We start from the raw sequence: 23263 nt of genomic DNA, 5'->3' as shown, positions 1-23263 counted from the left end.
AAAAAATAAACAAACAAACAAACAAAAAAAAGACACAATGCTGCTGATTTTCTGACGTAAATCATAGAACGAAAAACGGTCAATGTCTTGTGCCAGTTCCTGGACCGCAGCCACGTCAATCACTAACCTTTCAGCATTTTCACAGCAACAGTGAGCGGCTTGTTGGGCTTCTCCTTGTCGATACCGACAGCCTCGGCCATCACCACCTGACCGAAGCAGCCCTCGCCCAGAGGTTTGCCCAGAGTTAACCTGAAACAGAAGCAAAAACTCTTTCAAAGCTTTGATTTTTGCTGCAAGCAACATTGACTGGTATTTTTTACATTTCTCTCCGAAACACAATTTTGAACATTTTGATTGTCAAGCATAATAAGCACAGAAGAAGGTGTCACGTTGACCTCGATGAAGTATGAGTGTTCGCATGTTTTCTTAGCACATCACATTACTGTCAATTCAGAAATATGTTGCTTGGCAGCAGGAAAAAGCCGCAGCATTCCATGTTTTCCCCTGACAGGCAGTAAGTGTGTAGCTGCAGGAGCAAGATCTGCTCTTTCTTACCGGGTTCGAGGAAACTCCCACTTGGGGTCTGATGGTAGCTCCAGCTCGGAGACGTTGGCCAGCATCGGCCCGTCACTCGACGAAAGGCGGGCGATCCTGACCAGCGGAGTGTTGGAGTTCATGGAGGAGTTGGAATCCAAGGACACCTGCTTGGGTGCAAAAAACAAACTGTTATAGTCTCTGAAAAGGGGGAGGTGATATGTGTTTGAACAACAGGACAGAGGGAAGACAGAAACTGTGATCAGCAGAGTTTGACTCAGAAGAAAAAACAAAAAAGCTAAATATTCATGCATAAAAGTAAGAGTTAATCACTTTTTTGCGTAAAGGTTGTTAAAAGCTTTAAAGAAGCTCATCTTACATCATTGGCAGATGAAATTTTAAAAATTGTTTTACTATTTCAAAATAGTGTCAGGCAAGCAGAATGATCAAATATAGTTTGATCATTTTAATAAGAATAGTAATTTAGCTAGAAAATGATGAAACGGTCAAAGTGCTCGACTATAAAATTCACAACCTCCAATAGTGAATCTAAATAATCTAAATGTCACCACTGACGCCAATGGAGACATTTTACAAACGGCCGGCTTGTGGCTGTGCACAGGAGGAAGAGGGGGTAACAAAGATGAATGACAGAGGATGCAAAGGTGGGCGAGTGAGTCAAGATGGGATCTCTATCCATCAGCAAGTTCCATTTCGAGATTGGCGCTCCTGCCGCCGTGCCCACGGGCTTTTGAAACCCCTCCCACCATTTATCTGACTGGCTGATGTCTCTGGTTCCACTTTTGATGAATCTGTTTGTGTCAGAGTGTGCTAGTGAGGCCCCTTCAGGTGGGGTCCTGCAACAAAACATGTTCACTTACATGACTTCCTTCCTCAACTGAAGCAAAATGAGAAAAAGGGCTGTGAAGCTAAAAGATAAAATAAAATAAATAAATAAATGAATAAAAAAACAGCTCAGTCTCAACTGCAATTTCAGAGGCATGAAAAGTAATATCTGATAGAACATGCCAGGAGGTTTATGGGAGATTTACCTAGAGTTATGAAAAAGACGAGAGAGAACCAAGAGATTAGCTTTACAAAAACGAAGTGAAGATTACAGAAAAATGCAATAAGATCTCTCCCTGCACTCCCTTATAAGAGCATGTTTATGAAGGCTGCAGAAACAGAAATGATTTAGAAACAGCAATTAAAGATGTGGTTTCTATGTGATATAGCGAAACAAGACTGTTTTATGTAACGACGACTAAACAAAAAAAATACAATCTTCTTCAGCTAAATCCAGACTTTAGCTTTAAACATCGCGTGTGTGTTTTCTAAGAACTGACTTTTAGGCATTTCTGCATTTTGGGGAGGTCAGCCCTTCAATTACAAAGCTGGAAAGGTGGAGCTTACAGATGACAACCACATGATGGCTGTGTCTTGCACACAGTCCAGCAGGGTGGGGCAGGTAGGACACAGTGAATTAGTAGGAAAAGAAATAGAAGCTCAGGATATCAAGTGAAAGTCTTTCGATGAGAGTGACGTGAAGTGGAACACAGAAGAAGACAAAGGCAATTTAATTAGTGTGCAGAAGTAAAGGCACTGATCTTCAGAAAGCCACATTTATGATTCTCAGACTTGCCCTGTTCCAGCCACTGATTGATGCTGACACTCAACCAGCAATCAATGAGCCAGCTTCTAGCACTTGTGTAGGGCTGCACCTTACGATAGCTCCAGATTGAGCTCTTTTTTTCATATAAAAATACATTTACCAAAAAATACAAATTTGAATTCAACAGTAAGTTACATTTCAATATGTTCTTCTCTGTATTCATCTCAATATCACCTTCTCTCGCAGCCTGCACTGCAGGACTTTATTCCGCAGACAGAAAACAGGCCAGTCTTAACTGGTGATCTGTGTTGGACAGACTAATGTAAAGTCTCTCAAGAATATAATTAAATATAAAGAGCTTGTTCCACTCGAGCCAAAGGATTATGATTCAATCTACATTTAGCAATTCAGCGGCAAAATAAGTCAAAGAATTAGCAGAGCTGGTAGAGCACCATGTTGTTTGGACCCTGCTTTAATTACGTCCATACTTTTTTGTTACATCAGTGGACCCCGTGCTCTCACTAGTCACAGCCATCTTACTTCCTACTCGTGACACATCGATGCACATTACAGAAATTGACGTATTTACGCGTTGCCCCACCCCTCGACTCGGCTTTTTTTTTCCTGACATGCCTAGTTACATTACACCTAAGTGTACCTACAGTATAACCTCGGATCTGGATGGACGTTAGATTACACCAAAGCAAAGATGTTTGCGTGGTCAAGGGTTCCAGACAAAACCTCCTTGAAGAAAAAGTCATAACAAATTAGCTTTCTTCCTTAAAGGTTGATGAGAAGAGCAATGTCACTCATGGCTGGCTGGTAAATATGTAGCCAGATCCAGAAAACCTTTCGTTCAGCATAAAGACTGAAAATAGGGGAAGCGGCTTCGTTGGCTCTACTTAAAAGTAAAACCAAACCTTCGCATTTTTCCTTTGTTTTTCTCCTCACAACCAAAGTATAATGCGTTAAGCAACAAGCATTAGAGTTGTTACTGTTACCTTAACTGTGCACTGGTTGGTTTGATCTGCATTCTGTTTGAACTTGGCGTTAGTAACATTTGAGGTTAGTCTTGAATGACGCAACGAGCATGCAGACTGCAGGCTGTGGCCATGCAGCTGCTCCACTCCATGTTTCTCTCCCAACAGTTGAGAGGCCAGTGTGTGTTACACCGAGAGTGAAATCTAAAACTAACACTGACAGTCGCAGGAGGGCATAAATATCCCTGAGGTGAATTTGCTCCAAGATAAATGTGAACACATGTCACCAGTGGGATGCCCACCGGCGTTCACGATACGTCATCAAAGCAGCAGGACAGAGAGAGATCCACGACTGATGGATGTAAACGAACCTTCTGGATACTCAGGCTTGCGTGAGCCTTAGCCTGTGTGCAACTCTTCTTTGAAAGTTGAAAAGACAGGTTTGATTTAGAAATAATCCTAAATCTGTTGCGGCTAAGTTTGTTTTGAGGGAGAAACACCTACAATGCAAAGAAGGTACCAAAGAGCATCCCTATCCTAACTACACACATGAAGAGGGGAAAAGTGTTGTACGAATCTTGTATCTACTTTCTGTTACCTGTCTCTTGAGAGGAAATTTCGAGAGCTTTTGCACGGGGGGCGTGGGCAGCGTCTTCTGCGTGGTCATCCTCATGCGACAGAGCACCACGATGACCACGGCGAGTATGAACAGCACGCAGCCCGTCACGTAGATGAGGATGTCGGCATAGTAGTCTTCCTTTCCCTCGCTCACTGCTTTGGGAGGAAGAATATGGTCAGTCAAGAAACGCTAAAACTAATTTCAACTGATGACTACATAGAAACTTTGCTTTTATCAGTAGCTCATACCTACAAATCACAACAGAAATAGATCGTAAATTTGCCTTTATGCACTTAAATGTTTGCATTCACATTCTGGATTGAGACAACAAATTAAGTCGCTCGTGGTTTTAACCTGCAGCAGATAATTACACCTGTGTTATGATTCTCCTCAGAGAGTTAAATATTGTGTGCTGAACATGGAAATGACTTAAAGTTGAGACATTTAAACTGACAATCCATTACTAATAAAATATCCTTCAGTGGTGGTTGGATCATATGTTTGATTTGTCAAATTAAAACATGTACGCAAGTAACAAGTATCCATGATGATAATTGACATTGAAATCTTTGGTTATAAGCTCCAAGAGCCCAAAGTTTCTTGGACTTTATAACATCTACATTATTAGAACTGGATGCTAAGAGTCCACAGATCCACAGATAGAAAAGGAATATACCTGGAAGCACCGTCAGCCAAGCAGAGTGGTAATTATAGCCGATAGAGTTCCCTGCCAGACAAGTGTACTCGCCCGCATCCTCAAAAGTCACATTGATCAAGAGGAGAACCTCTAGCTCCTTATCTGTAGTGTTAATACCAGCCGTCTGTGGAGGGTGACAGAGGGAAAAGGTAGAGAGAGAGAGAGATGGGGAGATATCATGAGCCCAAAGCTTCTTAGAGGAAACACCAAATAAACCCTGAAGGAAAGGACAGGATTTAAAGAGGTCAGCAATGCAGTATTCTTCTGCTGACCGTTCCATTACCAACACCTGAAAACACCCAAGCAGCACCTCCACCATTCTGCGAGAAAGAAGCCTGTTGGTTCAACCTGAGGCCACAGGTAGAAACATTTCACACCGCTCACATCACCTTCTTATGAAGAACGTTTGGCTTGTCACTAAGTTACCCTAATGAGTTGAGAAATTACTAGTGTGGTAATTTCGCCAAAATTGTGAAAACTGCTTAAAAAAAATTTTCAAACCATCAAAACCCTATTATATACTATATTAGTATAACCTTATTTATTATTGTATTATTTTCTCTGAATATCAAATATTGAATTTAAGACGGCTTCCTGGATATATATATATATATATATATATATATATATATATATATATATATATATATATGTATATGAAAGAAAGCTTGATTCTGAAGTGTAGAGGGGTGTAGAGGGGCCTCAGGGTAAGTAAATGTATTCTCTATCCCATTGACCTTACACTGAGTTTTATGAAGACAAGCTTTACATTTTCCTCTAGCATAAAGCTGGTTTTTGATTTTAGGGGTTCCTCAAGGATCTGTTATCGGCCCATTCCTTTTTAAAATAAATTCTAATTCTCTGTCCTATTGTTTCAGATGAACAAACTTACATTCAGTTTTTTGGACACAAGGTTGAAAATTTAGCTCTTCCATAAAGATTCACCACAGCTGGTTGTAAATAACCTTTGAAAGTGATCAAAAACTTGCTTTGCCGCAGTTGTGGTTTTTGACCTTTGACTAATGGCTGGTGGGTTGACCAGTGGGGGAGTCACTTTAAATCTCAGTATGTGATGTGGTTTGGTGGTAGAGCAGGGTGGGGGACACTTCTACCCCAAGCCTCGGCAATGAACAGGGACACCCAAACCCAGATATGAATCAGAGTCATGCTCCATGCTTTAATATAAAAGCACATAATAATATAACCGGAGAAAGTGCTTGCAGTGAAATCAATACCAATCTGTGTGTGTGTGGGTGGTTTGGTTGGTGCAGGAGTTTATGTGGGTTTTCATATATATATATATATATATATATATATATATATATATATATATATATATATATATATATATATATATATATATATATATATATATATGTGAGTGTGTACATTTGTGCATAATAGTGGCTTGTGGGAGAGCGAGGACAAGGTGTCACAGTGATCAAGTAGTAGAGGTAGGACACCGTGTTTGTCATTGATTGTGAAGTACTAGTTACTAGTTACCAATGTCCGCCTGTCAACTTAACACTCAGCAAAGGAATGTGTGTGTGTGTGTGTCTGTGTATATAAGTATGTATTAATTCCAACAGCAAGCCAGTAACCCAGTCAAATCAGAAGCCCAGGGGAGTCCCGCAGAGAGGTAGAGACACAGCAGAGGGTCAACTGTCGCTCCAAGCTTGGGATTTACCTGGTTTGTGTATCTTAAGCCAGAAAGCGTTTTCCGACTTGCCTACAAAGTTTGAGGCACGACACCAGTACTTCCCGGCATCTTTCGCTGTCACGTTGGACAGTTTCAACTTACTGTGGGCCTCAGTGTGTTTACTGACAACACTCTGTGAAGGGAAAGTTGGAGAGTGGGCATTAAGGCCACACGAGGAGAAAATACATGTAAACCCGGACAATACACAGCCACACAAATATACTGCAAGCAGCTGAGGTAATAAAACTCAAACACCTTATTTTTTTTTTTAAATCACTCAATACTCTGCCAAAGTGACCAGGGAGTGAGAATTTCAGAAAGAAAATAATACACAGTGACAGCTAGTGCCAGAGTTTGATATGTTGATACCTCCATTGCAGAAAAAAAAAAAAGTAGCTGCTTGCCGTTACATAAATGTCGTTTCACACATAGTCATTGACAAACAAATGTGATTTTAAAAAGATATCCAGTGCATGAACACAAGAAATCAAACCTTTTCTTTAGAGTTGTACTAATTGCTAACAGGCTAAATTGCTCACAGGTAAACTAATGATCTCTTCCTTGATCTCTGCTTCTCATCGCTAGGTGATAATATGCTGATGCTCCAACTTGTATTTCCCCAAATGTCAAACTATTGCAATACAAATGCAGAGGCTTTACTTGAAACTGGCTGCTTTTACATAGATCTATAAATATACACAGACATACACAGAAACGCAGACTGTCTGTGAGATAAGAAGCATTATGACGTCAAACGCACACGTACACACCGTGCAGTAAGACATGCTACCTACAGGCAATTGCAGTATGTCAATCTTCCAAAAGTGTGGATGCTGTGTGCACAAACACACAACCGCTCACTCACACCCGTGTTCTGAAACACTCATGGCGTGTGACAGGCTCTCGAGCAGAGAAACTGCAGATGAATAATTAAACGGGTGAAGCACACAAAGGAGAAAACATATCATGTTTTATGGTTGCTTAATGAACATCCAGGGCTCGGCTCCAGGCGCCTCCCCTCACCCTCCCCACGGCAAGTCGCTCATCGTTAACTCTTTTTCCAGGCATCAAAAGAACGATTCATGCATTTCTCAAAAAAAGAAAAGAAAAAAAATGACCCCCTCCTCCCACCCTCAGCTGTGTTTAACTCCTACAGTACAGTAAACGCCACACATGAGATGTCGCAGTGAATGAGCTGTGGTGGGGCCACAGAGAGCGAGACAGAGGGAGAGAGGCACACACACATCTCTGTAAATACTGTTTCAATTATGTGGTAGTCGAAAATAGAGCGTGGAGCCGCGGTCTGGGCTGACAGGCTCGCTTTCCCCCTCTTTCTCCCTTTCTGTTGGCCTGTCTCTCTGCTCCTCTTTGCTCTCTCCCTGTCTGCCTCTCTCGCCTTCATCTCTCTTAGTTTACTCCTTTTTCTTCCCACTCTGTCCCTCCAAGTTTCTTCCTTTTGTTATATCCCAGACGCAGACGCGCACCTTACGTAAGTGTGACGTCGAGTTCAGACTCTAAATGCCGTAAGTCACACCTAGAAACGTTTCGGCTGAAATTTAAACGGCGAAGACCACATTATGCAGATGACTAAATAAACAGAGATGCTAAGTTGGCCTCCTGTTCTGCTAACTCGTTCCCTAGAAGTATGTTAAATGATGTTTCTGTTAGTTCAGTAAATAATTAAAGGAATAGTTTAACATTTAATTAGAAAGCTTAAGAGCAGGGGTGGGCGACCCGTGATCCTCGGGGGCCCCAGCCCCGCTTGTTTATTATTTTTTTCGTTCATTTCATGTCTTTTCATGATTTCTTGCGATGGTTTCCCCTCAGTTTTAACTCTAATTTTAACTGTCTGTAGTTTAAAATCTATTTTCTACCTGATAAATGATATAGAATAAAGGCTGAGGGACCCACAAAGGTTATTAATTAAGGCTCCAACTGCACAATAATCCATCACTCATGCAGCCTATGGCGGATGCCAGGGCCTCTTTTTCTTGAAATTATTTTCCAAAATGTAATAAAGTAGAATGAAATTTGAAAGTCTCAAATCCATCATTTCAAGAGCTTCGAGATGAAACCAGCAATGTTAGATTCTATGTCGAGAAGGGAGTTTTTTTTTCTCCTGTCACTCGTCTGTCTCTCCCTTCTCTTGTCTTCTTTCTCTCTGTGTCTTGTGCCGGCCTCCCTCACCCCCTCCTCTCATTCGCTCACCCTCCATCTTTACCCACCACTCTGTCACACATTCTCTCTCTCCCTGCTGACTTTGCCCTTCCTCGTGTTCCTCCGCTCATTTTTTCCATGGCTTTTTTTGGGTGCCCCTTCCCTCTTTCCTCTCTCCTCCTCCCCCTCAAACCACGCGACGCAAGCACATCTGACAGCAGTGGCGGTGAACAGAGCCCGTCTCTCTCCCTGCGTTGCCGCCACCACAGCAGTTAACTTAGTCCAAACCAGATGTTTGTTTTATTCCCTCGCTCTCTCTCTAGAAAAAAAAAAAAAAAAAAAGCAAAAGGGGGGCGCCAAATGAGAAAGCAAAAGGCCTTGAGGTTTTTTTTGTTTTTTTTTTGATGGGAGTCTTGCTCTGTTCACCCCAAAGAAAAAAAAATACCCGCCTTAGAGTGGGTTCAGGGTGTTGTCCTCTCTTGGTGAGGAGTGACTTCTAGTCTATTCCACTGACCGACAGCGTGACGAGCCCTGCAGGAGTTTCTCCTTAACAGGAGCAAACCCTTATAAAGACCCCCTCACTACATTTATTTAACCTTTATTTCACACCGGAATGCTTGTGATTGAGAACCACTAACACAATGCAGCATCAGAGAAACCATGAAGTCTGCAGACAAGCAATATACTGTACAACTACACCAAATTGCATCTGAGCAGTTTGACACAAACACACTTATGTGCATATCTGTGGTTGATGCATAAGATACAAGTCAGGTTAACACACACACTCTTTCACAGCCGTGTTATTTGATGTATAACTGAAGTTCTGTTTTGAAGATCTGTTATATGAGTGTGTTGTTTATCTGGCATTCTTTATCCTTTAGCTGCCCTTTCAATTTATTACATTATTGAAGCTTGAGCAATGACTGTTGTTATCTACGACTGGTTTGAAAATCTAATAAGTGCATTGCAGAAAAAGAATGTAATCATCGAGGCTCCAGCACAAGAACAGGTCAGATCAGCTTGTGTTTTCTTCTTCATGTAGAGATAGTTAATGGTGAAAACAACATGGACCAACATAAAAATAAAAGCTCAATAATCACGTTATGATGCAGCATGGAAAACCTCCTTACAGTAATTGCAATGTAAAGACTATCTGATCTTAAAACAAAACATTATTCAAGTACAGTATTATTCATTCAAACTGTATGCTCTTCTCCAGTAACTGGGACAAATTTGAATCCTCAACAGTGAGACTGTTCTCCTTTGACATACTGTAAACGCTAGGAGCAGCTGTGCCACAATAACAAAAACGTAATACTTATCCAAAGCAACTGATTATTGGGCTCTGAACGCTTCCAAAACACAGGTGACCTACACTGTTTACGCTCCCTGAACGTCTCTAACAAAGTGGCTTCAATGTACGGACACAATGTTCGTTTTTTAATATAAGGCCGCCCCAAAAAATCTATATAAAGGATAAATTATTAATATTATTATACAGCATGGAAGTTAGAATATTTGGAAAGAAAATAAATGCATTTTACTGAATCCCCCTTCAACACTTTGTTCATAAAATATCAAAAGCTACTGTGAAGGATTAGGAAACCTTATAATGAAGTTAATGAGTGTACAATTCTATATGGTGCAGTGCGTAGGAAAGTGCAGGTGAGGCTTTTCTTTCCTGTAATGAAGCTTTAGTGTTCGAGGACTGTACGCTGCACTAAAAAGAGCCCCTTAGGCCCCACAGACCCACCTACTGTGAAAACTCATTAAACAAGACGTTTAGCAGAGATTAATTATGAGTGAAGTTATCATCAGCTGGAATCGACTCCAGGCAAACTCCGCAGAGACCCGGACTCATTAGAGGCGTGAAACAGCGTCAGGCAGCAGACCCACCTTTAGGATGTTGACGTAGGGAACGCCGTCGGGGCCGTAGCGGCTGCCGTTGACCTCGATGTGTTTCAGCCACTGGATGTGCGGCTGGGCATCGCTGTAGACCTTACAATGAAACTCCACATCGCTGCCCACCACTACCGTCTGGTTGGCTGGCAGGCCCGCTTGGAGGATGGGTCTATGAGGGGAGCGCTCTGACGATGAAACACAGAGTCATTAGCAAAAGACATGCATGGAAATTATAAAGTAGCTTTAAAACATATTTTTTTCAACAACTCCTTTTTTAAAAAACTATTTGCACATGTTAGTTTATTAATTGTTTGCACAGCAATAGTCAGGATACTAAATGTTTCCATGGTGTTTACCTAGCACATCCAGCTGGTAGGTGTGGGATATGGTGCCGTACTGGTTCTGGACCACACAGGTGTAGTTCCCCCGATCCGAAGGGACCGCACTCTCCATCACCAGACTCCACTGCTGGTGTCTCAGCTGAGGGGAGGAAAATGAGGAGAGAGTAGTCAGCATACTCGATACAGTATCGGTACAAGACATCTACATTTGTGAGGTTATTGAGCCTAGAAGTTTGTCTCTTTAGACTTTATACGTCATCTTCATCAATCATCATCATCTTCTCAATACAAGGAAATTATAAAAAAAACTGTAGATGAAGAAACTGTAGATGTATGAAAAATCCCAGACTTCAGGTGTGCACCTGAACTCATCAGCTTAATCACAGTCCAAAGTTAAAATTTCCTACTTTCGTAAAACTATGGTGAGTGCGCAGTCTCTCCACTGTTTAAGTGTGTGGTGGAGGCCGTGAACTCACGTTGAGCGAGGTCACGTGAAGAAATGAATTGACAGAATGCACATACTAATGCTCAAGATAGAAGATTGCCTAATAATTTGTTGTTTTATGTTGAAGTAACCAAAAACAATGATATAAGGATTATTTTACATGAGATAATTTTCAAAAGACAGAGCGTTTTCTTCTCTCTGCTTGCAGTGAGCTTTTTCTTTTTGCACCTCGGAAATTGGTTCAGTCGAGCGCAATCCATCCCCAGAGATTCAAGGGGTAGATTTTGTGTGGTAACTCAAACCAGGTGTGGTCTGATGGCAGCAGATGACAGAAAGTGACTTGACAGACGCAGAGCGAACGAATCAGCACAGCGAGGGGAGAACACAGGACCTGCTACGCATCGAGAGATAGAGTCTCCATGGGCCAAGAGGGACGACCTCGTGGCAACACGTGGAAACACGAGCTGCAGCGCTCGCTTCTTCGCTTACTGCCGCGAGACGAATGCAGAGTGAACTCCTCCGAAAGAGGTCAGAGTGACTGAAGACGCGAGTGAGTGATGTCAACAAGGAGGCTTTTCACAGTAGAACACTTAACATCACCTACGTAGGAAAATGTGCCGAGCCAGAGTGGAATCAGTGTTTTCACAAACGTTTAACCCCGTGCATTTAGGTAACTGGCCAGCCATTCACAGAATGTATATATTTGTAGGAGGATCTCGTTCTCCCCTCCTTCTTCTCCCTCTGCCGCACACTCCTTGACTCTTTCTCTTGGAGGCGCATGCGGAAAATAATGTAACAGTGTAAATATTATGCCTGTGTGTGCTTTTTGCAGTTGCATGGTAACATAGACCAGGCAGCCCACTCAGCGCTGGCAAATGGTTTTTCAGAGAGGCTGGCTCCACCCCGTCTACCCCTCTAAGAGACGAGGAGTCAAAGCAAAGTCAATGGCTGCTCTCATGAGCAGATGAGTGACGCCTTGTGCTGCAGTTGCTTGGCCCGAGCTGAGCGGAGAGCAGGGGGAAGAAAAAAAAAAAAATACACACAGAAAGACGCACATAAAAGGTGATAAAACACCACCTGAAGTCGATACTCAAGAGGCCAAGACCACCAACTGAAACTGAAAGAAACTGTCCAAGAATTAGGGTCTCGTTTTATAACAACCAGGGAAACATTTACTTATGTTCTGTACATCTTTTTTTTCTGATGGAAGAACTCGCTCCTTTATCACATGTTTTATTGTAATACATTTAACTGACAGCTGCAAGGACACGTTTGGGGTAAAAATGTTGCATCTACGCTTGTTGAACTTCATCAAACTTATTTTTTTAATTACAGAATTCTAAGTGGCAAAGAGTTCTTTAATTAATTTTAAACCCGAACCATTTAATGCATAACCCTCTGTCTAATTACAAATGAAAAAATTAATTCATAAGCAATAAGACAGACGTGTGTAATTGCAGATACTTAGCCTTACATGGTGTGAGCAGTAGCTTTTGGTGCCTAACGTTAGTAAGTTGTGAAATGAAGGTAGATATTGTGATATTTTTGCTGCAGCAGTTCCCTGACTTAATTGTGCTTCTACACAATATGTGGACATAATCCATGAACCAATTTCGTGCAAATTTCTCTGCTTAAAAATATACAAGTAATTGTTCTGCCACTGTGTTTACGCCTGCTGAAAACAGACATCACCATCGGCATCACACTCTCATGTGAAATTGATCATTTATGATTATTTCAAGCCCCCAGTTCTACCTAACTCCCCTCAGTCTTTCCTTCAACACATTTAATTGCTTTTTCTTCACTTGCTTTTATTACTATGTTACACTGGCTAACCCCTGTTGAACCTGCAGCCTTAGTCACCAAACGTGATAATCCCATCCCCTCCAATCATGCCAGATTCCAAACAGAATTAAATTATTAAGGAGCTTACGTTAGAGTCATACGAGGCTTTAAAAGGTTTTAGGGCTTTGGCTGTGGACCTACAGAACAGCACAAGTCATGGGAATGGACAGGGACGTTTACACTGCAAAAAGTGTGCATCTGAAGCGACAGCGTTTGCTTGGGAGAAGGAGACAGACAAGTATGTTGGGCATAAAATACCTTGATGAATATTGTGAGCTGCCTCGTTGGAAGACAGTCGAGTTACTGTACCTCATCCTACTAGCAGATTCCTTTACCTTTTTATTCAAAACAAAAAGTCAGCACTTGAGTTCCAGCGTCAGTGACATGAAAATATATTGACATTTTTTGCAGCGTAGCAGTTGTCTGAGAAAACACAGGAAGCTCTGCTCCCTTTATACTCCCGACCCTCCATCTTCACCTCGCAAAATAGCCCTGTCAGAACCAGCGGGGCCAGTTACCAGAATTTATGACCGTGTCAGAGCGAACTAGTGGCCCGGATCTGTGCTACCACCTAATTTGACCCACAGAGAAGGCGGAAACAGACAGAAGTGGCCCTAAGGGCTTGCTATTACGGCTGGCAAAGTTTGTGGATCTATTGACTGAGTTTAACTCTACACACTGTTGCATCAACACAGAGAGAGGTAAAATTGGAAGTCTGAGAGTTCAAAGGAGAGAAGAGTGGGTAAGAAAACCAAATAAATAGAATAATTTGTCTTGTGATATCTGTGGATATGATGACAGGGGAATAAAGCGAATGACCACGGTAGGTCTAAAATTAAAGGGTCCAAAAATAATCTTGCAAAGTGTAGAAATTCCTATGTGGTCTACAGAGACTCACAATCCCGGCTGTGTTAAAATGTGGAATGGAAAAACAGGGATTTAAAGTGCTTAAAGTCTTAAAAAGTAACAACGTGGAGCCAGTTTAGGGGCCCTGCCTTGGAAATGTGTCAAAACGGGGATCGCCGGGTGACCTGGACGAAGTGAGACACAATAATTACATTGTCAGCTTTTGTCTTCCTTGTGCCGCTGCAGTTTAGCATGAAAACAATAAAATCCCTTCCGCCATATGTGGCACCATGAAACAGCTTAGCCTCTGGCTGTCAAAGGTTCAGGCCAGCTCAATAGGCTGGCAACACGCCCACCTCTCCCCGCCTCGATCTGATGGCTCAATAGAGGGGTGAACTTTAACCTTTAGGCCCCGTCCGTCCGTATAGGAGGGGGGCACCGAGTTGTCTGGAGAGGGGCACAATGCTCCACAGAACGTTGAGCTGCTGGAATTTTATTTTCCATTTTACAAATGAGGCGCGCATCCTATTCACCGTTTCTCTTAGCTGCGTTTAGCTTTTGGTGCTGCATTCAAATGGACTCTGTAAGTGTAAGACACACAAGTGAATGTCTAAGCAACCTCCAGTGTGCTCGCGGGTAAGAATATACTGAGCAGATATACAGAGGATTTGTGCTTTGAAGAGTCATAATTATGCTACAAAGCTCCATGCTACATTGGGCAACTGTAGCTCAGTTGGTGAGGCAGTTGTCCACAGACCACAGGGTCAGTGGTTCAATCCCAGATCGTGTTGATGTGTCCTTGGGCAACGGTGGAGGAGAAGCAACATTGTAAAGCGCTTTGGATAAAAAGTCCAAAAAAAAAGTGTCCATTTACACATTGAAGTTGCTCACGATTTACAATTCAAACGAAAGCATTACAGACAAATATTTAGCTGTTTCAGCTGTTTTTCTGATCATTATGGAACATTGAAACTGCCTCACTGATAAAATTCTTTTGAGCAGCTCTTAAATGTAGCGTGACCCACAACAATTTCTGTGCCCCAACTACTGCCATAAAAGAAGCTGATTAACACAAAATATCTTTGATAAATCAAGCTAAATAAAATACGCAAAATGTGGTGAGACAGAAAAGCCTAACATGTGATATAAATAAATGGAGATGTTACGTTGGTGTTCCATTCCCACTGGGATACAGTTTTACTGAGCTTCTCTCCCTCAATGCTCCCCTTCCACACTGACATTACTTTCACTTTATTATTATTATTATTACTTTATAAAAATTGATAAAACACATTATGCTGGGAATAGCACAAATCTTAAAAAGTAAAGTAGGTTTTGTTGCCAGATAAGTGGCTCCAGAGTATCACTTAACCTCAGTTTCATCTTAGAAGTGGTGAAATGCTTTTCTCATTACACAAATTTCAGGGACCATCTTGAATCCCCTGGTACGTGTTGGGAATCTACCTTAAAACTACTTTCAAGCTTTTGTATCGTTTGAAACACACGTGAAACTATACAGATGTCTTGACGCTTTAAAGGAACAAATGAGTATCAGCAGAAAGGCCACTTTCAGCTACTATAGCGTGAAGACAAGGCATATTTTGTACGAGCATGATGGAGCTTAATGGTGCGCTCAGTCAGAAACGTTCTCTCATACGTCTGCAGATCTGAACGTTCTTGACTAAGTGAGGAAAAAGACAAGCTGGCTGGTTCTCACTGTGCTGACCAAATAACAAGTGCCTTACACACTCCCAGCTTTGAGAGATGTGACAAAACCATCCCGAAACCCACGGAAACCTTAAAGTTGGATGCGGTTGCGATTCATTCAGCTGAAATTAACCACAGCTGTCAAATCAGAAATGATCTTGTCATTTCAGGAGCAAGGCGGCTTCACCTTGAGCTCCCCGGAGAAATTGAGTCTTTTGAAGGCAATTGTCAGGCTGTCAGTGCTCAGAGTGACCCCTCCCCCCGCCCCCCTCCCCCCAACCCTGGTAGATGAACTCATCACAGGCAGATATGAGGTTGAGTGATGAAGGCTGTATCACAGAGAGGCTGAATGCAGTGAATGATGTCCGTCAAGACAACAATTCTCTCCATTATGTGTCTTTCTACACAGCAACAATTCCAGTCATTTCTAAAACTTAATTTGAATTTTCCTTATGATAAACTAACAACGTACTTTCCTAGTGCGTGTATTTCCTTGATATACCGCATTGTTTTCGACGCCCAATTTTACTGAATGCCACAAAGTATTTGATGTTTACTGATTGGTCGACTCTCAATTGAGTTTGAGGCATTTCTAATTTAGTTCCCTTTTAAACCTTTTTTTTCAAAATAGATCATAAATTAGCTGAAGTCACAAAAGCAAAAGAGGAAAACAAAACATCTTATGTAAATGCCACTTATAACTGAGCAAGATACTGCAGTGTTCTCTCATGAAATCACTCTGAGCATGTGGCAACAGAAACAAATTCATGAAGGATAATCATGTTAAAAATTAGGGGGCAATATAATGATATATAATGATATAGGCACATCACTCAACATATTTGAGGATAATATGTCTTGGATGCTGATGCAAATATCTTTTAGAGCCAAATGTTCACGTCTATTTTTATAAAGACTGTTTTTAATGGCACTCAATGATGAAAGCTACAGACAAAATCTACTTTAAGATGGATTTTTTGCAGTGTGCAGAGGGTTTGACATTATGCCGGGTAAAGCTGCGACCTCTGACCTCTCTGAAGCCTGGCTGTATCACCAGCTCATCTGTCAGCCAGAGCCCTGTTTCTATAGAAGGTGACCTCTCTGTTCATGTCTTTCAAGGCCCAAAGTAGCCACATGCTGGTCGGCTAACTGGATTTTAGAACAGCCCTGAGACGGGAGGGAAGAAGGGAGGGTGGGCATGATCGCACAGGATAATGCCTCAATGAAGACACAGCGAGGGATGTCTCAATAATCAGCTAACGTCCCTGTGTTACTTTTTCTCTGATCATTAGGTAGATGGTGATTATTATGATGTACTAAGATAGCTGCAGAGTCACAATTGTTCCTCACAAGGTAGTTAAAATATGAAACTAAAAGACAATTTTGCAGAGGGGAATTCACAAAGCTCAAAGCCACGAGCAAAGACTAGAAGAGAAACATCTTAATACGGCCTATGATTTAGTATATAAACCTAACGCTGCTCCAAACACCTCTGGCAGTTCTTTCAACAAAGAAAATTCCAGACAACACAAAAATTTTTCCCATGCAATTTAGTTGAAAACTTTTCCCTAAAAACTTTAAAGCTCTTTGAATATGTGCAGCATGGGTGGCCAGTGTGGGAACTAAATTCACAGCAATGCCGGGGCCAAACTTGACCCACTGAGCTATTCGGAGCAGAAAATGTACAGGGATTTTTCTTGGTCGCTCGTTGACAACTTATGGTGTCACGGTTCATACCGACACTGCAGAGTACAAGGCCAGGTCTTCATATACCCAGTAAAAGCTTGCTATGAGTGAGCCTCACATGTCACTATCTAATTATACATTTAGCATCCCAGAGGAGCATATATTAAAGCGAGCAACATCTTAATACCACCACGGCCAAAACAGATATATCTCTACTATGCTCTTTAACTCGTCAGGTGGGTTGTTTCATGTAAAGCAAAGAAGCTCAAGAGAGAAGAAAACGTTGAGGACGTGGTAAACAGCTGGAATAAAAAGGCAACTAGTCAAATTGGGATTAATTTGCTGCTAACAATGTGCATGCAGACATTATCATCAGCAAGTTTTCGTGCATACTAAGTTCCTGGAGGCCAACTTGGAGCATCCTGAGGCCTGGTGACAGGTGTGTGTGTGTGCGTGTGTGTGTGTGTGTGAGAGAGAGAGGGGGGGGGGGTGGCAGAGGGAGAGAGACAACTGCTGTTGGTCTGCTGGGAGCAGATGTTGGAGATCTCTGTAAACTGTTAATAGCTGCAGGATCTCATTACATTTAACTCTTTAAATGCCGAAACTTCCACCGGGGAGAAAGCTGCTTCACTAGCAGTGTAACACATGTTTACTGTGTTTTCCAAAGGCTGAATGCTTAATTTCATTAAACTATTTAATAGCCTCTTTCACTCCTTTTTATTTTACTGGCTTATTTACAAGTGCGGCTATTTTTATGCAGCATAACACTTGGTTTATAAAAAGACTGTGCCACTTGAAAGAAGAAACAACTTGCGCCTCCCAATACAAAAAAACCCAAAAAACTAATAAATTAATAGTTAATAAAATGTAACCTGACGCTAAGTGGTTTTCCTGATACAGCTTTACATGGTCTTTTATGACCACTAGCCAAGGTGGCAAAACCTTTGCTAATGTAAGCAAACATTACGGATTCAGCACTGACTTTATGTGACACTTGTCTTTACTTGTGCTATTGTTATGCTAAGGATTTAGCTGTAGTTTAGTTTGCTGTCACAGCCACCAATGCAAGCAAAATCCACAAAAACACAAACCATTTACGAAGAGATAAAAAGTTTCCATTAAACTTTTCCTAGCCCTGAACTTGGTATGATTACTTACATAATGATTTGTGGTTATTATAAATGTAATACATCTGTTATAAAACATAAATAAACCTGCAACCTGCTTCTTCAGGACTCATCAAGATGACATCATCAAAAAAAAACAAAAAAACACAAATCCTTATGTTTTTCAGCTAGAAGCAGACAGATGAGCAAAGGGGAGTTTAAAAGCATTAGTAACCATGTAGACCCCAAACTAGAACCATAAGGAGCAAGCTGAAAGTCGGTGAAGTCGACCTTTAAGGATGCATTGAGGGATCGGCCTGATAGCTGGATGGGTTCAGCCATCTCTCCTCTGCTTCCCGTCTGCTCTTCATTTGTAACTAGTGAATAAAGGCACAAATGGCCCAAAGTTGCCTTCAAAAAAAAGCTTTAACAGTGTGTCACTGCGTACATAGTTAAAAACAGGAAGCTCTCCCCCCATCATTACTTTATGAAGACAGACACAACATGACAGAGGAATGTACCTGGAGGAATCTGCATCTTGTGTATAATTTTGGAATTTATATGTCATTAAGTTGAGGTTTATTTTAACCCAAACATGCATTGTGACTGTTTGAATGCCAATGTTCTTACCACACCGAGTACGTCTTTTAATCCTACAGCTAAGGGCCATTAAAGGAACACAAAAATAAACCAAACCCTGTTACTTTAAGCAGTGCCATTTCACATGAGAGCCCAGTGTTTAGAGTGAATCTGATGACAAAACTGAGTACAACAGCTGTTTGCTGCACCGAGTTCCTGTCAGCACTGAACTATCACGCGAGCATGCATGTATCTGTTTGCAACTCTGATTTCAGCGCAACAGTTTGGCTCGCTAAATTTATTTCAGTCCGCTTAGCAAAGGCTAAGGGAGGTCTGAAACCTGCCAGGCCCTCAGGCATGTTTTCTGACCTTTATTTACCATGAGAAGATTCACCAAGCTCTTCCAGTTATAGAAATTCACACCGGGGAGCATCGCAGCACTCACACTGACCTACTGTAGGACACACAGCAGCTCCACGGGGGCTAGCGGGGGATTAAGATGCCTTGCAGATAGGCACTGTGACAGTGGTTGAGGAAAGGGAGAGCATCGCCTTCTTGAGTCGGAATTGTTTGAATCTTTACATCACAGCCGCGCTGCTGTGACCTTAAGGTATTAACATGTCTTAACATAATTGCTGTCACCTTGATTCCTCCCATCCTCTGCTCTCCCTTGAACTCTTTGCCGTTCTTCAGCCAGTGGATGGTTGGCTGCGGGTTTCCGTCTGCAGCACAGCGGAATTTGACAGTGTTGGCAGCAGGAACAGCCAGGAGCTTCTTGTCCATCCGGTCAGGCCTGGTCCAACGTGGCGGTTCTGTTGGTGAGAAACAAAATGAGGTGCTGCGTCAGTCTTCGAAAAACTAAACATATCATGATTTGATATTTAACGAATGTGCAACAATGATAGGTAAAGTCTTATTTGTCCACAGCTCAAATAAAGCTGTGGGTCCGTTCAGCTCTGTGAAAGCCTGACGTCTCCAGTCTGGATGGACAACAAAAATGGAGAGAGAAAGGTGCGGTTTACTCGGCTTAATGTAGATGTGGTTTAGGTCATATCTTAAGTTATTTGAAACAAATGTCAACTTGAATCTCAGGTCTAAGGAATTTAAAGTTTCTCCGTCTACAGGTGTGTTTTCCATAGCTAAGACACAGACTTTCCGATTCAAATGTTCCTAAGGAATTAACTATTAGCACTTGTGCCTGGAAAGGTTTTTTTCTTTCAAGTCTAACTTACTTAGCTAAGATGTGCCACTTTACTATCCAAACAAATGTGGCCATCATTAACCATTTTCTGGTGTGCTTCTAGATCACAGAGATGTTGGGAAAGACCCTGCAGGAATTCATAGTTACATGTTTTTGTAATTGCTAAAAGATGGCACAGATGGGACAACTTGCTCCTCCGGCCTGTCTTCAAATTGGCTCATCTTGGATGAGTTATGTGCTATTCTAGAACAGATGTGAGGTTGAACCGGCCGTATCTCTTTACACCGATAAAGTAACAGTAACAAAGTACCTGTGTCACGTTCGGACACTATCATACAGTACAGTTACAGGTTTCAGTTTCCATTTTCAGTTGAAATATGATGTTTAGCTACATTTTAGTGACTTGATTATAAACTTTTTTTGGTCTTTCTGAGGTTCACTATGATGCTGTAACAAAAAATAGATAAATCTGGATAGATCAATGTTGCTTAGTGACATTTTGAAATTGTATATTTTGTGGAACAACTTAAATACGGTATAGCAAATGGGTGTTTGCTGGCAACTACATTTTTAACCCATTTAAGTTCCAAGCTCAAGGCCACGCTGCTGTCCCAAGAGATACAGTGAAGTTTGAAAGATGTTGAAAGGACACAAAAAGGATGCGTGAGGCATCACAAGGAGCTAACAAAGCCGATCATCTTTTTCCCCGATAACAAATCCAGAGTTCATTTTAATCGTCCGATGCTGAGAGTCTGGAAATCTGTCAGGGCGATTTATTGAGTTGTATTGAGAAGACAGTGGACAAAGAGAGAGTAGAGCAAGTCAGAGGATCCTATTGTTCCTGCTGTGTGGGTGTGGAAGGTGAGAGCACTGATGCGTAGCTTTATAGGTGTGTGTGTGCATGTGTGTGTGTCCCTGGTCATCAGATGTCTTTTTTACTCTCTTAATGCATGAGGAGAAAGAGGAGCCAATTACCATCCCACTGTCTGCCACGGTGTGTGTGTGTGTCTGTGTGTTTTGTGTGTTTGTGGTATCAGATTTGGGACACACACTGGTTTCTAAACCTCAAGCAGTACGTGGGTAAAGTTTTATCTCATCAACAAATCAGTGAGATATCACAGAGGAAATATATACATTTTATATCTGTGTGTGCTTGTCCCTGATCTACCGTGTGTATGTGTGTGTTTCAGTTTATCAAAATGCCTGCGTTGTTCTGCTATGTTCCTGACACACATTTCTTTGGCTCGTGCCATCAATATTTGGATCTGGCTTCAGACGGTAATTACAACCAGACCGAGAGAGAGATTTGGTGATGAAAAGCGCAGGCGTATCATCTTAGAAAGCAAACAAACAGAACGTTACTTCACTCTATTGAACAAGCTATAAACTGTGTGTGTGACTGTGTGTGTGTGTGTGTGGGTGAGTTCTAGTACTTTGATGGTGCAGCTGACACTGCTCCCTGCTCGACTCCCCAGCTTGCAAAGGCAAACACTCTCCATGTGCAACCACACACACTCACAACAGCCTGCACCTTAAAAGGGAACTATGTGTTAGATTTCGTTACTTCTCTCTCTGTCTGCGACTCTTCTCTCTACGTATTTGGAGCAACGCGGCGCGTGGGACAACTCTCCTACGAGTCTGAACACATTGTTTTCTTGGCATCGTAATCAGCCACACACACACACACTGGGTCAAACAGAAACACACATTGACTTTTTAAACAGTCTGTCTCCCGATGTGTGGTCCTCCTCCTCCTGCTGCTGTTCTTGAACTCATCTGGGCCTGAAAACACCTTTCTTGCTCCTGCAGATCCTTCAGCCGCAATGACGCTTTTAACCCAAAATAGAAGACTATGTGGATGCAGCGCAGGCCGGAGTGCTTCTCCCCAAAACACACTGAGAATGTTTTATTTGCTGACCTTTGGCTGCTAGCTGCCGACACTTGTTAGCTGAACTGAGTGGGTACAGGTGTGACATCTGTTTCTCTAAGTTGCACTGTGCAACACAAACTCGCTTGGTGACAGAGTACTTAGGGAATTAATAAAAAAATGATTTGGTTTTACTATTTTACAACAAGAGCATTGCTGGTATTTAAAAGCGGCAGAGCAGTTACAAACAGATCACAGCTCGTTATATGAGCACTATTTTGATATGAAAATGTTTTTGATTTGATGAGTGCACTCAGACACACACAGGAATCCCATCCTGTGTCTAATTAGCCGGATGGTATTTCCTCAGCAGAGGGGAACAGGCTTTTCTGAGAGGAGGAGGGTAACCGCAGCAGATAGCCCCCAAACCTCCAGTGGGACAGGGTCTGCAGATAACCCATACCACTGTAGTGGAAAAAGGTTTCCCATAACATTGTCTCTGATTTCTGCAGATACACTGCACCACATGTCCACCTGTCTGCAGAGGTTAACCAATGGGGGGGGGGGCTAAAAATACACAACTGTGTTCCTGCTCTATTGTTTGTCTAGTCCAAAGCTCAGCTGTGGAAATGACTGAACACCATCAGCAGGTGGAGTTCGTGTGAACGACTCTGATGGCACATCCCATGCAAGAATGCCATTGCGTGTATTTTGATGGCGAACAGACCACGATGCAGGCTGCAGGACGAAATGCGTTTGTTAGATAAGAATAAAGTTGTTCGACACTCGTGTGTGTCACCGGCTGTTTGATCTTTCCAGTTTGGATCCCAGTGCACATTAAAATGTTCACATGGCTTTCTGGTATTCAAATGACAACTTGAAAAGGAGTGTACATCCTTGGCAGGAGTAAGCACACTTTGTTAACAAGTATACACTTTTATTCAGTACAAGTGTTTCACAGACTGATGCACCCACGCACACCCCCCCCCTGCAGCCCCCGGTTTACTTTGCTCTGACTTCTGGCTCTGTGTTGCAGGTCGGAGGAGCGTGACTGTGGCTCTCTATCAGCCCAACTTCAGTACAACAGCAATTAGCTGGAGCAAGACACGCGGTGGTGCGGAGCGCCAAGGCACAAGGCCCTCAGACACCGATCCGGGGAAACGAAGGAGGGGGGGGGGGGCTCTAATTGTGTAATTGTATAATTCGCCCTCGCTGACGCCTGCGAGCACACAGGCAGATTTCATTACAGATTACACTGGGGTTCTTTGAAGGTGCGCTGCTACAGAGAGCCTGCAGGGACTCAGGGCAAACACAGTCGGAGGAATGGCGGCCACGGAGCAGCGTAGCGTGGCCCGGCGTCCAGCTCTCTGCTCTCCTGCCAGGGTAAACAAGGAGGCTGCATAGCTCAGGAGCACAGCACAGCACAGATTAGACTCT

General features: G+C 42.3%; 1 protein-coding gene across 7 annotated transcripts in view; it reads right to left on the bottom strand.

Annotated features, from left to right (window-relative positions):
• The window catches only part of fgfr3 (fibroblast growth factor receptor 3), a 64132-nt gene that overhangs the window by 9530 nt on the left and 31339 nt on the right, over positions 1-23263 (bottom strand). For 2 of the 7 annotated variants that reach the window (XM_067479711.1, XM_067479717.1), the window contains exons 5-11: positions 19401-19570; positions 10560-10683; positions 10198-10388; positions 4422-4566; positions 3725-3900; positions 556-704; positions 128-249 (exon numbers count right to left, since the gene is read on the bottom strand). In XM_067479711.1, the coding sequence (XP_067335812.1) occupies positions 128-249; positions 556-704; positions 3725-3900; positions 4422-4566; positions 10198-10388; positions 10560-10683; positions 19401-19570 (1077 nt within the window). Of the gene's footprint in view, positions 1-127; positions 250-555; positions 705-3724; positions 3901-4421; positions 4567-6129; positions 6275-10197; positions 10389-10559; positions 10684-19400; positions 19571-23263 lie in introns of all 7 variants that reach the window. The other 5 variants (XM_067479712.1, XM_067479715.1, XM_067479713.1 and 2 more) reach the window with 5 other exon arrangements.

Source organism: Channa argus, chromosome 16 (genome assembly GCF_033026475.1).
Source record: "Channa argus isolate prfri chromosome 16, Channa argus male v1.0, whole genome shotgun sequence".
In the NCBI taxonomy this organism is placed as follows: Eukaryota; Metazoa; Chordata; class Actinopteri; order Anabantiformes; family Channidae; genus Channa; species Channa argus.
The sequence above is the reverse complement of the archived record's forward strand: the minus strand, read 5'-3'. Positions and strand labels throughout refer to the sequence as shown.